Source organism: Symsagittifera roscoffensis, chromosome 3, assembly GCF_963678635.1.
Source record: "Symsagittifera roscoffensis chromosome 3, txSymRosc1.1, whole genome shotgun sequence".
Classification (NCBI taxonomy): domain Eukaryota; kingdom Metazoa; phylum Xenacoelomorpha; order Acoela; family Convolutidae; genus Symsagittifera; species Symsagittifera roscoffensis.
In genome coordinates this window covers 58,285,268-58,299,839 of record NC_087064.1, presented here as the reverse complement: position 1 = coordinate 58,299,839, position 14,572 = coordinate 58,285,268, and the positions used below count along the sequence as shown (strand labels likewise).

Sequence of the window (14,572 nt, the reverse complement as noted above, 5' to 3'; positions counted from 1 at the left end):
GAGGCTGGGGGTATCGGGGACATGACTGGGAAGAGGAGATAAAATGGGGGTAGCGTCGGTATGTGAAAATTTGGACGGGGAGAGTACTACAGGAGAAGGGGAGTTTTTGGGACAAGGGTGCTTGAGAGAAATTAGTATGGCTTAGTTCGGAGTCTCAAAAATTGTCGGGTGTATCAATGGTAGGGTTATTTAAAGTGGATCAAATGGTAGAAAAATTAGGGCTACACTGGTAAGGGAGAAGAGGTACGATGGAGAGTAGTCGGTACAGATTGGAGGGATAGGAAATAGAACGACTCAGTGATCCAATCCGGCGGCTCATCGTGGGCTTAAATGATGATTGTTTTCAGAAATTATGGTATGTGGTTGTTCTATTATTTGGTCATATGTTTTATCAGTGTTTTGTGGCTGATATTCTATGCGTCAAAAGGGGCTTCGTTGCGTGTCGTTGTTCTGTTGTTTATGTGCTGCTAAGGAGAATGTAGTCCTATAATTTTGTGATGTTATTTGTAAGAGATTATGAGTTGATAAAATGTGTAAATGTGATGGTTTTGTGGGTGTTGTAGTTATACTGGAGTATCGTATGTGTTTACTTTTGTTGCCAGATAGCTTTTTATATTTTCCTTTAAGGAGTGAAAACAAAAATTCTCTGCAAATATACATTGCGTATAAAATAGTCAGTCTTTCTAGGATGTAATAAGGCCATCCTAGAAATGCTAAGAGTTCTTTTTTTATGGATGAAAAACTAAGATTTATATTAGTGATTTATGTTTTTTGATTTCTCTTAAATATCCACTGTTATCTGTTTCTTAAATATCGGAGAAACTATCAATAGATTGTCGTTGGATATTGTCAATTTTTGTAAGGATTCTTGAAATTGTTGTGTGCGTATTTGATGGTGGACATCTGATTTAGTGTATATGCCCATAGATTGTAAATTTGTAAATTTGTAAATAGATGTAAATTTATCTTAGGTTTTCGAGCTATTGCACGAGTGCTTTCAGATGAAAGTTTCTATAAAGTTGGCATTCAGGCAAGGCAAGGTAGGCTGTGAGAAAATAATATTTATCTTCGTTTGGATTACGTTGTACCACATTTTGGCTATTATTTCTATGATATCCACATGGGACAGCGAAATCCCAAAAATATGTTTGTTGTGATTTTGTATCTACCATTCAATTTTTATTTTTGTAAAGTTTTGGTATTCTTGGGTAGCATTTTTTGTCATCGATTACAGACAGTGGTGAGTTTTTTGGTGAATGCATAAAACCACGGTAGCCAACGAAATTTGAGCAATTACCTGAAAGTGGTTATCCTGCAAAGATTATTTTTAATAGTGCTAGTGCTAAATATTGTAATGCTTGTGTTTGTTCTAGTTCACTTAAATGATTTAGTATTTCGAATTCAGGTAGCGACATCTCTTGAAAAAATCTACTGGTAGTGTAGTCAAGTTTCATATCAAGATGAATGTCATAATGGATTGCGCCGAATTACGTGTTTTTCATTAGTGATAACTTTTGTAATCGTGCGCTGTCACGATTTTCTGGTAGGAGTTTTGCCCCAGTTTTTCCATTGTTTTTCATAATGTGACTGGTAAGAAGGATTTTTCATCCTCTTTGTTTTTCGGAAGCCAGTGGTGCGGTCGCAATGTTTTAAATAGTTTTTACAAGGAAAGCAAAAACCTTGATGTAATATTGTATCCTCTTTTAAATATCGAGTTAATTGTACCTTTCTAGTTGAACTTTCCATTCGAAAAACATTATTTCTTGGTAGCCTGAATTTTTTATGTCCGTCTACAGTTTGACGGTTGGTTGATTCCAATAGGAGGTATCCATATTTTATCTTGTAAGTCATTAGTTTAACGTCCATGGGCGCCATGATACGGAAATTTAACGTCTTGTTGCACATGACCTTGGTGGTGTTCAAGTTGTGCTTGATGTGCAATAGTCTGGATTCCGGAAAAAATTGAAAAAATTACCAATTTACGTGATTTCCTTTTCAAAATTATATCGAGTGAGGTCGAATTGTTTATTAGTTTTCGACAAATGGGTTGGGTATGGAGAAACTTGGTTGACGGGAAGTTTGGAGATTTAAGTATAAGTTGCTAACTCTGGTTTTCATTTACAGGATGATTTGGGGTTTAGTCGGGTAGGTTGTCGTTAGGCTGATCCACCTTACTTTTTATACTTCAGGCTAGTTTGTTCTTTTTCTCTTGGGGGTTTTTGCGATCTAATTAAATTCAATATTGTTGATTTTTGTTTTGATTGATAGAAGGCGATTGTAATTTGATATGATTTCTATTAAAGTTGTCAAATATAAGTGTATTGCATATTTTTGATCTGAAGGTCTCTGAGTTAGAGTTTTGTCCTAATTCAAGTTAGAGTTCTGTCGGCTAATAATAGCAATGGTGTTGAAAGTGAGATGATTTCAAGTGATATGTTTGGTTGATTTTTAAAAGGTATTTTTTGGTTGTTGATGTTTTGTTTCTGAAGAGACTATTTCGTTTTGTTCCAGAAAATCTAAAAGTCTATTTTCTTTATCTTATAAGTATACCGGTACTTTGCTAGAGTGTTGTTTTTTGACAACTGCATCTCGTTTTAGTTGGAGACTTAACGTGGAATGAACTTTTCCGACATCAAATTTTGCTATTGCATGTGCATTTCAATAATTTAACAAAACATTTTCTAATTGTTCTAAATCGTTTTAGTTTATTTGCAAGTGTCGAAAACTTATTATAGTTTAAAAAAATTTATGTTTCTTGCGTGTAATTGTAAATTGAAAAATGGGTTTAAAATGGGTGTTTTTGTAAAGTAATCTGAATTAATTGAAATTTTTTTTTACAAGTCTGAAGCTTGAGAAACAGTTTTGTGTGTTTCTGGTTTTCTAAGAGAAGTGGAAGTATCCAATTGTTTTCTATTGGTTGCTTTTTTATGCAACTTCGTTTTGGTTGTTGATTTTCCTGGGTATTCACTTCACATTTTTGTATAAATTTGTAGTAATTTCGCGAGATGTTGTCGGGTATGGTTAATATTTGTATCAAAATTTTGATTTTATTCGAGGTAATAAGCGTTTTGATCTGTTTTATCATTTCATAATTATTAGATTGAACAAGAATTTTAAGTTCTTTTAAGATTTTTTATTATATTAATCATTAATATCTTTCGTTATTGCAATCGTCGTCTGAGCTATGATAATTATTGGGATTTAATTGTAGGTTTGGCGTTTCTTTTGATTTTATCCCTGGTGGATCAGTGGTTGTTTCAGTGTTGTTCTGTAATTGGTCAAATTTCAGTTGGTGTTTTGGGGTGTTACTTCTGTCGTTTTAGAATATGGGATTTGCATTTGGGCAATTGTTTTTTCGGTGTGGTGAGTTTGAGAAAATTTTTGAGGACTAGTTTTATGGTTTATGTTTTTCTTCTATAATTTTTAACCCTCTTCTTATAGCTAATGTACGAGTTTTATTCTACACAAACTGTTTGAATCATATCTATTGGGATTATGTGAATAGTTCCTAGAACGATCATTTGAGCTGTTTCTTTTGCGCTTGATTGAGTATGATCGAATTTTATAGTAGTTACAGTAATTACTTCTGTTTGAGTTTGGTCTTGTGTAGTTATTCCTATATTGACTGTTGCGGCCATTGGAACGGCTAAATTTTTTTTTGTGTTTTAATATTCGCTTTTTCCTCAAGAGTTTTTATTGCATGACGATTATGATAAAGTTTCGGCTCAATTTAATGCAGTTAATATAATAGCTTAATTTTATTGCACAAAAGTTAGTGGCCAATTTTTGTCTTTTTTTCGTTTTCGTCGCTTCTGCTTATTTTCCTCTTGCGATGCAGATTTCATTTTTGTTTCTTTATGATGGAATTTCGTCTTTTTTTTGGCTCGGCTTTAATAGACTTCTTCAGACGAGGAATAAGCTGATTTTTCATTTTTTTCTCTTGATTTGTTTTATGAATGCTAAAACTAAGTTATTTGTAGGTCTGCTCGAGACTTGTTGGTCGAGCCAGGTGAGCTTAAGTCCGATGTGGCCTTCTCATATAGTAATTTTGGATAGTGTACACCGTCAGCTTTCCACACTATCTATTTTCGGTCGGATAGGTTCGTGCAACTTTTTATTTTAATATCAATCTTATTCTTACTCTTGAATTTCTTAGTTTCAATAGATCCAGAGATAACCTGGTTTATTGCGGCGTTAGAGGAGAGAAGAAAACAAATGGTTCAATCTTTATTTTTATTTCTCGGAACCACTAGGGTTTCAGGTTTACAGGTCTAGAGAAGGTTGGATCATTTTTGGAAAGTCATGGATCATTTTTGGTTAGTAATAAATACTTTACAAGGAAATAAGATTTAATTGAAATATCTAGTTTCAAACTGGTTCCAATGTCTTTTCTTTTTTAGTTTTGAGAAATGTATTCCACGAAACAGAGTCACCACGCAAGTTTAGGCACTAGTTTTTCGTCAAATCCCTAAAGTTGGTCATTAAAATCTTAATATATAATAGTTATATATTTTCTATGTCAGTCAGAAATAGAAGGCTAATTATTAGTTTTTTGATCGATTCATTCTATTAATATATTTAAAATATCGATAGATTTTCAAAACAGACATTCAAAATATGGGTATATATATATTTTTTTGTTTCCATTGGAAAGTTTAGCGCAAGTGGACGTGACCTCGCTTACCCACTGAGCTATCTCTCACACCCTCGGTCAGGGGCGGATCTAGGATTTTCTCGAGGGGGGGCGGATTTTCAAAAAAATTTCGAAAATTTTGACGACCTTTTTTTTTCTTTAGGTCGACCAAATTGATTTTTCGAGCTCTCCCAAAGCACGGTTTTGTCTTTGACAAAAACAGGCCAAAAAAGGCGTTTTTAGGCTCTTTTTGGAAATTTTTGACCGAAAAATTGCGTTTTTTCGGCGCGCACTCCCCCCTCAAAATTAGTATATATTGGCGCCCAAGGCGCCTTTAGAAAAATTTTAGTGTCGGTCGGCCAAAAATGGATTTCTTAGAAAGTATCAAAGGGGGACCCTTTGGGTCGGCAGGGGGTCGTATCCCTGAGGGGGGGCGTCTGCCCCCCCTAAATCCGCCCCTGCCCTCGGTATAACCATTGAGATATCGCTCGTCCCAAAACTCCATTCTGGAAAGTTTGGCTCAATGGACGACTTTCTGCACCAGGAGTTTTTTATGTGATAGTATAACTTTGCCCGGGATGACCAAAAATGCTAGTCATACAATTTCCATATTGTAAGCGCGAGAGTGGAAACCGGCATGAGTAATGATGCTACTCAAGGGAATAAAACAGAGTTTTGAACCCTTGAAAATTTCTCGCCGTTAGCATTTCATGAAACCTAAATAAATGAGCTTTAAAAAATACATATGTGCTGATTTACCTATCTACGATCTGGCGTTTTTTTGATACTTTTTTTTTCAAATTTGTTTTTTTTTTCTAAAAAAACGCTAGTCATGCAACTTTCATATATGGAAATTGTATGACTAGTGTTTTTTTTTCAAAAAACAAAAATAAAAAAAGTCAAAGTTTTCAGTTGTAGCAGCCAAAAAAACGCTTAAATGCTTTGCCAGCAGTCGAATTGATTGCTCAAAGCGTTTTTTTTACATAAAATTTTTTTAAAAAAAATGCTAATCATACAGTTTCCATATATGGAAATTGTATGATAAGCATTTTTTTCATATGATTTTTTTCCTTTTTTTTTATGAAGAGATACTAATTTCGATACCAAAACAACAATAAAATACCTTTGAATTTCGATTAAACTCATTTTGCAAAAATGTATGAAAATTCTATGACTAGCGTTTTTCCATAGACTAAGTGTATGAAATTGTATGATTAGCATTTTCGGTCTATGGAGGTCATCCCGGGTGAGTAAAGCAACTTTGCTATTTTTGAAGTAAATAATAACAGTGACTGCAATTAGAATAGAGAACAGATAAAATTAAAATTTGCTGAAAACTATAAGAAAACAAAAATGAAATAAATTGAGTTATAAAAGTAGTTATTTTCAAAAATTTGTTTTACTCAAATAAGGGCGAATACTTTCAGATTCTAAAAAAAATACCTATTTTTTCCAGAAAGTAACAGATTTTTGATTACGTCGTTTTTTTAAGTCGATAATCAGTAAACGTAATGGTAGGATTTTTGATTTTTAGCATAAATTTGATGATATATTTTTTGTATGTTTCTTTTGATTTAGTTCGAACATGAGCGGATGTAATATTTGTCAACCCCCCTCCCTAGCAATCAACTTTCATTGCTATCGAATTAGATTTCCATCATTTCTTGTCTTTAAAAATGGAACTCTAGTTTTTGAAAAGAAGTTTTGTTTGAAGCTAAAGACTGAAGGTAATTCAAACTCGATGACTGATCATCAAGCTCAACCAGCAAACAAACTTAATTTTGCTTGTTTGTAAATTAAACTTGATACCCGCTAAGTTGTAGCTTTAATTTGAATGCGCTTTGTCGCATGCCTTGGCACCTCCAAATAGAGATGCCATGCTTTAAAGAATAATAATATCGGTTTGTCAACATCTAGAAAACATCACAGAAAATCATCATCAAGAATACTTCAAAGACTTCATAGCGAAAACAAATTTAATTTCTATTTTCAGTTCTTTTCTTCATAATAAAGAAATTGAAGCGTGAGATTTTTGTGTTGTCTGTTTTGTAAAATGATGGGAGGCAAGATTACTATCAAAGTGGTGATTGTGGGTGATGGAACGTGTGGGAAAACTTCACTGCTGCACAGACTGAAAACAAATGAGTTCCCCCAAACATACATACCGACAGGTAATGAAATCCATTAAAAGAATATATGACATAACGAATGGTTGTAAGCGCGAGTGGAAACCGGCATGAGTAATGATGCTTCTCAAGGGAATACAAACAGAGTTTTGAACCCTTGAAAATTTCTCGCCGTTAGCATTTCGTGAAACCTGAATAAATGAATTTTAAAAAAATACATATGTTTCATAAACCTTTTTTCAGTTTCTAAAAACAGCTTGCCGGGTTCCTGTGAAAATAAATTTATAGGGTTCCTATAAATTTATTTTTTTTTTAATTTTGATTTTTGTGATAGGAAGTGTTTTGTAATCGTGTACTGGATTTTTTTTTCCTTTTACTCGTTTATTTTATTTTTCAAGCTCTTGATTTCGTGCAAAAACGACCTGGAAACTATTTTGCATCTAGTTACACTGCCGACTAGTAATAAAATTCTTTAAATGTACTAGCCAATCTTATATAGTTATACTTGCAATATCAAGTGCCCTGCAAACTGGAACTTGGTTTTTTATCTCATAGACAAATTTTCTTACAAATCTGTCACAAAGATATGCAGGGATGGACACAGTGATGATGGCATGCCCATTTGCTTGATAACTCAAATATTTTCGAACATGTCAACCTTTTAATTCGAGTTATACTTAAAATATATTTGCCTATTTTTTTAAATAAATATAGCGGACGACCCCCTGCCGATCCAAAGGGCCACAGTTTGTATTATTTTCAGATATCAATTTTTGGCTGACGGAACTGCACGTATGCTTGAGCAGTACTTCATAATTTTCAGTAAAGATGCAAAACGTAAAAGAATCAACTTGAGTTCAATACGGTTACGCCAGCCACTGACTGTACGACCAGTTAACGATCACTATAACGTTGACATTGACGGTCATAGGACGTTACATAATATAACCATATAATACGTACATACTTTGACCTCTACACTACATTCCCCCTTCGGAACAATTCACTGTCAATATTAATATCTTATATATAATAAATCAATCTGTTCACAATAACTCTAGACTATTTCAGTTTCACAGTTTGGCTCGTATAACCTTCGGTTATATCTACTCCACTTTTTTCCGGCCTGCGCGAAGCAACAAGTTTTCGAGCTCTTCCAGAAGTTGGCGATGGTCATCTTCGGTCATGCTAATCGCAGACAGTTAGTCTGCAATGTCCAGGTCGTCCGTCGCAAAGGGGCCACTTGAATCGCCGCTCACGTTGATAAAATCGGCTGCGCCATGCACCATTGCCACCGGATCTCTCCCCCTGTTGCGCTCCATTATCCTCCGTATGAGTCACCCTGGGATCCACCGCTGCCTTCGGCGTCTGCAATTGAGGTAGCTCTCCCAATAAGTCTAATGACGTTGTCTGTCGCACTATAGAATATATTTTTGATCTCCTCCGGTACTGCTTTAACACTCAGAAATCGATCCCAAATCTTCAGCTCTTGTAGTTTCGTCTGTGAGACAAACGATACTGTACTGGAACAATTACGGCCACTGCAACTATGGCAGACGATGTTCTTTCCTTGCAATAATCCCTATGGTTGGGTTTTAACACGTTTCCGCAATTGTGGCATTTGTCTAGCCCTTAATTATTAACCTCATTTCCCGTTTAACTTTACTTCCCCCTTGGCCCGCATTACTTGGCCTTACCGTGTCTGAGCGATTACCGTCAAATTTGTTTCTGCCAAATCGTGGTATTCCTCCACTTACTCTCTTATACATGAGTTCACTTCTCCCTCGAAACCGCAAAAGTAAGTGTCTCACCCGGGCTCATTTTTTCCATACATAACTGTTTCTTGACTTCTTCATTTTTCATATTAACTATGAAAAGTCTCGGACAATCGATGCTTCTCGATCGCCGAAATCACAGCCACGGGTAAGGTCTCTCAACGCCCCAAAGAATTGCTCCATACCTTCTTTATAGCGTTGTTTTCGACCGAAGAATATGAATTTTTTGTTTGTAACCTTTAGTTTTTTCTTAAACGTATCAGTCGACGTTTTCCACAGTTGGATGAAATTCATATCCACAATCTTAAAATAAGGATGTTTCCGATTGAAATCTTTTTGTCCCTGTTTCACCAAAGACAAAATAAATTTTGATTTCAACCGTTTATCCGCGTCTCACTGGGTCGATCTTTAGAATATTCGACGCTCATCCTCCGCCCTCCGGTTTTCTTCCTCCCGCCAAGCTGTTATAGCCATCGCATTTTGTGCCTCTCGATCTGTTCTTTCCTGCTGATCCTCTGTACTAGCCGGCTCTTCCAGTATCGGATAAGGGTTTTCAAGCGATCCATTGTCGTGCAACAAATCCTCGATGTCGATCTCTTCTTTTGCGATGACTATCAGTGGGAAGCTTTGACTCCTTTCCTCCCACGAGACTGGCGGTTCTTGTGATGTGCCAGCCCAAAAGACGTCAAACCCGTGGTTGGACGAATCCGTGTTTGACTGCGCCATGTGCCAGCATGCCTGAGCAGTACTTCATAAACTTCAGTAAAGATGCAAAACGTAAAATAATCCGTTTGAATTGAATACGGTTACGCCAGCCACTGACTGTACAACCACTTAATGATCGACGGTCATAGGACGTTACATAATATAAAAATACAATATTATAACCATATAATACGTACATACCTTGACCTCTACACCACAGGACCTAAAGTTTTCTTAAGGTGCCAATATATTCTAGTTTTGAGGGGGAGCGCGCGCCGAAAAAAAAACGTAATTTTTTGATCAACATTTTCACAAAGGCCTGTTTTTTTTCTCAAAGTTCGCTTGCGGCGCAGAAAATGTGGTGAAAACAGGGTCTTTTTAGAGCTTTGAGGGTTCTCGAAAAATTAATTCGGTCGAACAAAAAAATTTTTTTTTGAAAGTCCGCCCCCTTCGAGAAAAACCTAGATTTTCCGCTGGGTATCTTTTTTGTACCTCAAAATTTTCTAGGATACATTTTTTGGTCGACTCATCGGTTTAGTTGATGTATTGAATCTTTAAACTTTTGTGATATGAATGAAGAGTTACTGACGGATATAAAAGATTACATATTGGGACTATTTTCTGGCATTTATTCTGTCTCTGTGAGCAAATTGCGCCCTTTTTACAAGGGACAACCTACGAGGTGTTTTTAAAACAAGTTTTTTGAATCATTTCTCACTTCACTGGGTTTTAAGTCATTGAATTTATAATCGCAATTGGCAAAATAATTTTCCAAATATGGATACCTTTCTTTATTAACTTGGGGTCATTTTTTAACGCTTTTTTTGCTGTTTACCGAGTTTTCTACTGCAGTTTGCCATTAGCAGGCCCATACAATATTCGTTTACAATTTAAAGTTTCAGGACACATCTGGATAGTTTTGAAATTTTTAAACTCGTTTTTCACAAATTGAAATCACTTTAGAAAAAAATGATGACGTCAAAAATAGCTTGAAATTTCAAAAGAATTTTAATGGTGTATTTTATTTTAGACAAAATTCAGACCTAAAATTACACCCTTAAAAGGGGTCATTTTGCTTGGTTCAAGGCACCAAACGAATCGCGTGTTTTTTGTTCAGCCTATTTTGCACCAAACCGATCGCTCCGTTTTAAGGTCAGCCATATGCAAAACAATTAAAATCTTTAACTTTTTGGTAATCTATTTTTACTAAATTGAACTCAATTTGATTGATTTGGTTATTTCAAGCCGGTACTGTATGAGCTTGCTGAGCACAAGTAGGGAAACTATGTAAACCGCAAAACATTGCGTCAACAAAATTGAATCCAACTTAAGGAAAAGTGCCAACAGAATTCGGCAGTTTTTCTGCCCATTGCAAAAGTTAAATATCATTGAAATGAAAAATGAAAAATCAACAAAAATGTTCAAAATACCTTTTACACAAGTTGATAGAAAATTGATTAACTTAAGGTAAAATAAAAGTTGCAAAAAATTAAAAGTATAAGTTAAAACATTTTTTGCTCGTTTCTTTGCGGCTTCTTGCTTAAAGTTTTGATATGTCTGAAATATTTAAGGTCGAGATGTGTATCAACTTGAAAAAGTTGCAGTGCTGGCTCGACTCCGATTACATTTACTGAATTTGTCCCAGAGTCCAGAACAATGAATTTTAGTTTTATGGGGTTTTCAGACTCTTTTTTGCAAAGAAGAGAGTCGGAGAAAAAACGACCTTCCAGTTTAATTTCAAACTGTTGATTGTAGAGTAGTCAACTTAAAAGTTTTTAATTTTACTTTTTAAAGTTTTTCCCTTCGCATAGTAAAAATAAGTTCTAAGAAAAATCATCAAAACGAAAGACTGCTTGAAAATTTATGGATTTCTTAGCAAATTTTTTTAATGAAATTTTGTTGTTGGTACAATGTGTGCTACTTGCAGAGAAACCGGCTATGCTTATTCTATTACGAATGTAAGTTTTTTTTAGGTGCCCTAACAGTTAATCATTTTGGTGGGTGAAATGGTTTCAGGATGCGGTTTGATCCAAAAACGTTGCATTATTTGTCAAATATGTATGAACGCTCCATTCTAGTAAACATACAAGCAATTGTTCAGTTATGAAAGATTCGCAAATCAGACAAGACTGCTCGTAACACGGCGAATCCTTAAAAGTTCCGACTGCCTTTTAAGGTCTATGGAGCAGTAATAACATGAAAAAATATAATATAAAAAAATAAATTGAAATTTTTTTAAATTTGAGTTTTTTTTTGGAAAAATCATCCCCCCTGATGCCATACAAGTAAAAAGTGATAGATTTTGCTCCTAGTAACAAATTGAGGTTCAGGAATTTAGACGACAGTAAATAAAACGATCAGAAAATAACGGAAATTAGACAATAACTTGCGCGAATTGCGTGAAATTTGTTTACGGACTTTACATATCTGTTAGCTGAGTAAAAGCTGATTGTCCAATTTAGACAATAACATAAAAGTTACGTGAATTTTGTTTACAGACTTGAATTAAATTTTGGCTGAGTAAATACTCGTTGTTCGTAAATTGCGTTTCTTTACGGTCGTCTAATTTGCTTGTCGTCTAATTTCCTAGGCCCTTAACAAATCAATTATGGCAATAAGCTTCTTTCAACCTATTTGGAACGATTTCTAACATGGATTCAATCTGCGCTTACGCTTGAATAATGCGAAATATATCGCGTTAATTGTCCCAAATCGGTTAAAATTGCAATCGTTAAACCCCCATAACTTCGGATGATTCGAATAGAAAAACCGAAACATTGTTATTTATTGGGCTCTCTTTCTGTCAGGTTGCATTTCAGGTTTTTGTTATAATAAAGCCTAATTCAGATTATGTAATACTATTATATATATAAGTGAATATTGTAATAAATTGTGATAAAAATAAACAATTTATAAGTTTTTGTTTAACTAGTGTTTGAGAATTTTGTGTGGGAGACAGTGCTTGAGAGTGGACAGCTTGTGGATCTGCATCTGTTCGACACAGCTGGACAGGAAGACTACGACAGGGTCGGTTATTGCTTTTTTGAACTTATTTACCAGCTAAAGCGCGGAGACGAGTAGGATCAAATATCACGTTTGAATCGCATGCTCTAGCCATGATTGTATCAAAAAAAAGTTCTCGGTTTCGAGAAATCTTTGTTCGAAATCTTAGAAGTCTTTGAGGAAACCGAGACGTTATTTTTGTTTTATTCAAAACATGGCTATAGTACGAGGAGTTTTAAACGTGATTTTTAATTCTGACGTCAGTACCAATCAAGGTTTGAGCTGGTGCTTTTCGGGGCATGATTTCGAAAAAATATTGGCAGAAGCATTGAATTGCTATATGACATGATTGTATTCAACCTTTTTCTAGAATAAATTTTTTGCGCTTAGTCAGTTATCTTTTAAAGTAAACACCTATGTTCCCTTTAGATCCGTCCCTTGTCTTATCAAGAAGCAGAGATAGTCATGTTCTGCTATGACATCGGTAGGCCGGAGACCTTCAATGACGTGTCCTCCAAATGGGTGAAGGAGATAGACTACTACTTGCACCAACAGAGGCCACTCAAGTTCCTAGTCGGTCGGTCCTTCTTTTAGATAAACCTTCACAGTATATATTTTATGAAGACTTAATTATGTCTTCAAACAAAAATTGAGATTACTTCAAATGAAATCGAGAGCTTTTCCAGTTAATAATGTTTCAATCTGAAAATTTTACCAAAATTTGGCAAGAAATTAATCAAAAAATTATGCGAAACGAGTTAAGTCTCACTGAATACAGATGAACTAATTCAGGGGCGGATCTAGGATTTCTCTCGAGGGGGGGGGGGGGCGGATTTTCAAAAAATTTTCGAAAATTTTGTCGACCCTTTTTTTTAGGTCGACCAAATTGATTTTTCGAGCTCTCCCAAAGTACTGTTTTGCCCCTATTTTGGCCAAATTGTCTGCGCCGCAGGCAAGATTTTGAAAAAAAAAGAGGCCAAAAAAGGCGTTTTTAGGCACTTTTTGGAAAATTTTGACCAAAAAATCGAATTTTTCGGCGCGCGTTCCCCCCTCAAAATTAGTATATTGGCGCCGAACGCGCCTTCAAGAAAATTTTGGGGTCCGTCACCAGAAAGGGATATTTCAAAATAGTAGTACGAAGGGTCGGCAGGGGGTCGAATCCCTGAGGAGAAAGGAAAAAAAGCGTCCGCCCCGTCATCCCCCTCCCCCCACCCGTAAATCCGCCCCTGAACTAATTTCTTTACAGAGATTCTTAAGAATATATAGACAAACTGGCTAAGTGATATGATAGTGATTAGAACATAGAAAATAAATACAATCAACGTTTTTCAGGCCTCAAAAGTGATCTGCGCGACATGGACGACCCGATGTCCTCCCCCGCGACAGGAGTGTCTGACTTCAGCACCACCACCGAGCCCCCTCCCCCTCTCGTGACCCCGGAACAGGCAGAAGAGGTAGCCTCCAAGAAATTCTTCGAGCATTGGGGCGACTGCAGTGCCAAGACGGGCAGTAACGTCCAGGATACGTTCCAGAGGGCAGCCATCATGGGGAGCACTCGTAAAAATGTGGCTGACCCGAACGGTTGTTGCGTAGTATTGTGATGTGTGAAATTCCGGCTTCTTTCTTTGAAAAAAAAAGCAAAACAAAGACATCGACGAATGTTTCCAAGTTATTCTCTTATTTTACTATAAATTTATACTATTTATTTATACATCTGATTGAAAAGTTATTTATCTAATTTGATCTGATCAAGTATTATATCAAAACTCAACCCGCTCCCCCTCAAGGACTCGATCTCTCATCAGCCACATCACTATGGTACTATTTCATGACACCACTTTGGCCGAATAAAACCAAAATGTGTAGTCTATAAGGGTGCCTTTGGCATTAATATTTGCAAATTCTGAGGAAAGGGAGCCAAAAAAAGCAATTGTTTTTTCAAAACCACATTCAAAATTTTCTAAAACCATCCAAAAAACCATCCAGATATTTTTTGATTGAAAAAAAAACCTGCAGTCTGCAGTCTAAAACAATTTGGCATCATGGGGTCAGTTAGTGATTTAAGAAGCTTCAAATGAATTTGATTGACCCAAAACAGATCAAACGCAGTTTTGAAAATTTTCACCTCTGGCCAAAATTCTAGATCCGAGCCTGGTGAGAGCCTCCGAAACGTAAGTCGCCAGAAGGGAGTCTTCCAAACATTAAAAAAATAAAACAAAAGAAAAGAAGGCTCTGTCGTGGAATTCAGGGCAACGATGCCTTTTTCTTGGGTTTAGATTCCACTCAAAAATGCTAGCTCATTATTGACCACACTCTTGCCTTGTATGAAG

General features: G+C 35.8%; 1 protein-coding gene across 1 annotated transcript; it reads left to right on the top strand.

Annotated features, from left to right (window-relative positions):
* The first annotated feature begins 6,568 nt into the window (after positions 1-6,568).
* LOC134842414 (uncharacterized) lies at positions 6,569-13,955 on the top strand. The gene is made up of 4 exons (XM_063858740.1): positions 6,569-6,804; positions 12,172-12,266; positions 12,672-12,819; positions 13,575-13,955. The coding sequence occupies exons 1-4, from the start codon at positions 6,687-6,689 to the stop codon at positions 13,841-13,843; spliced, it is 630 nt and encodes a 209-aa protein (XP_063714810.1). The 5' UTR covers positions 6,569-6,686; the 3' UTR covers positions 13,844-13,955.
* Positions 13,956-14,572: the final 617 nt, after the last annotated feature.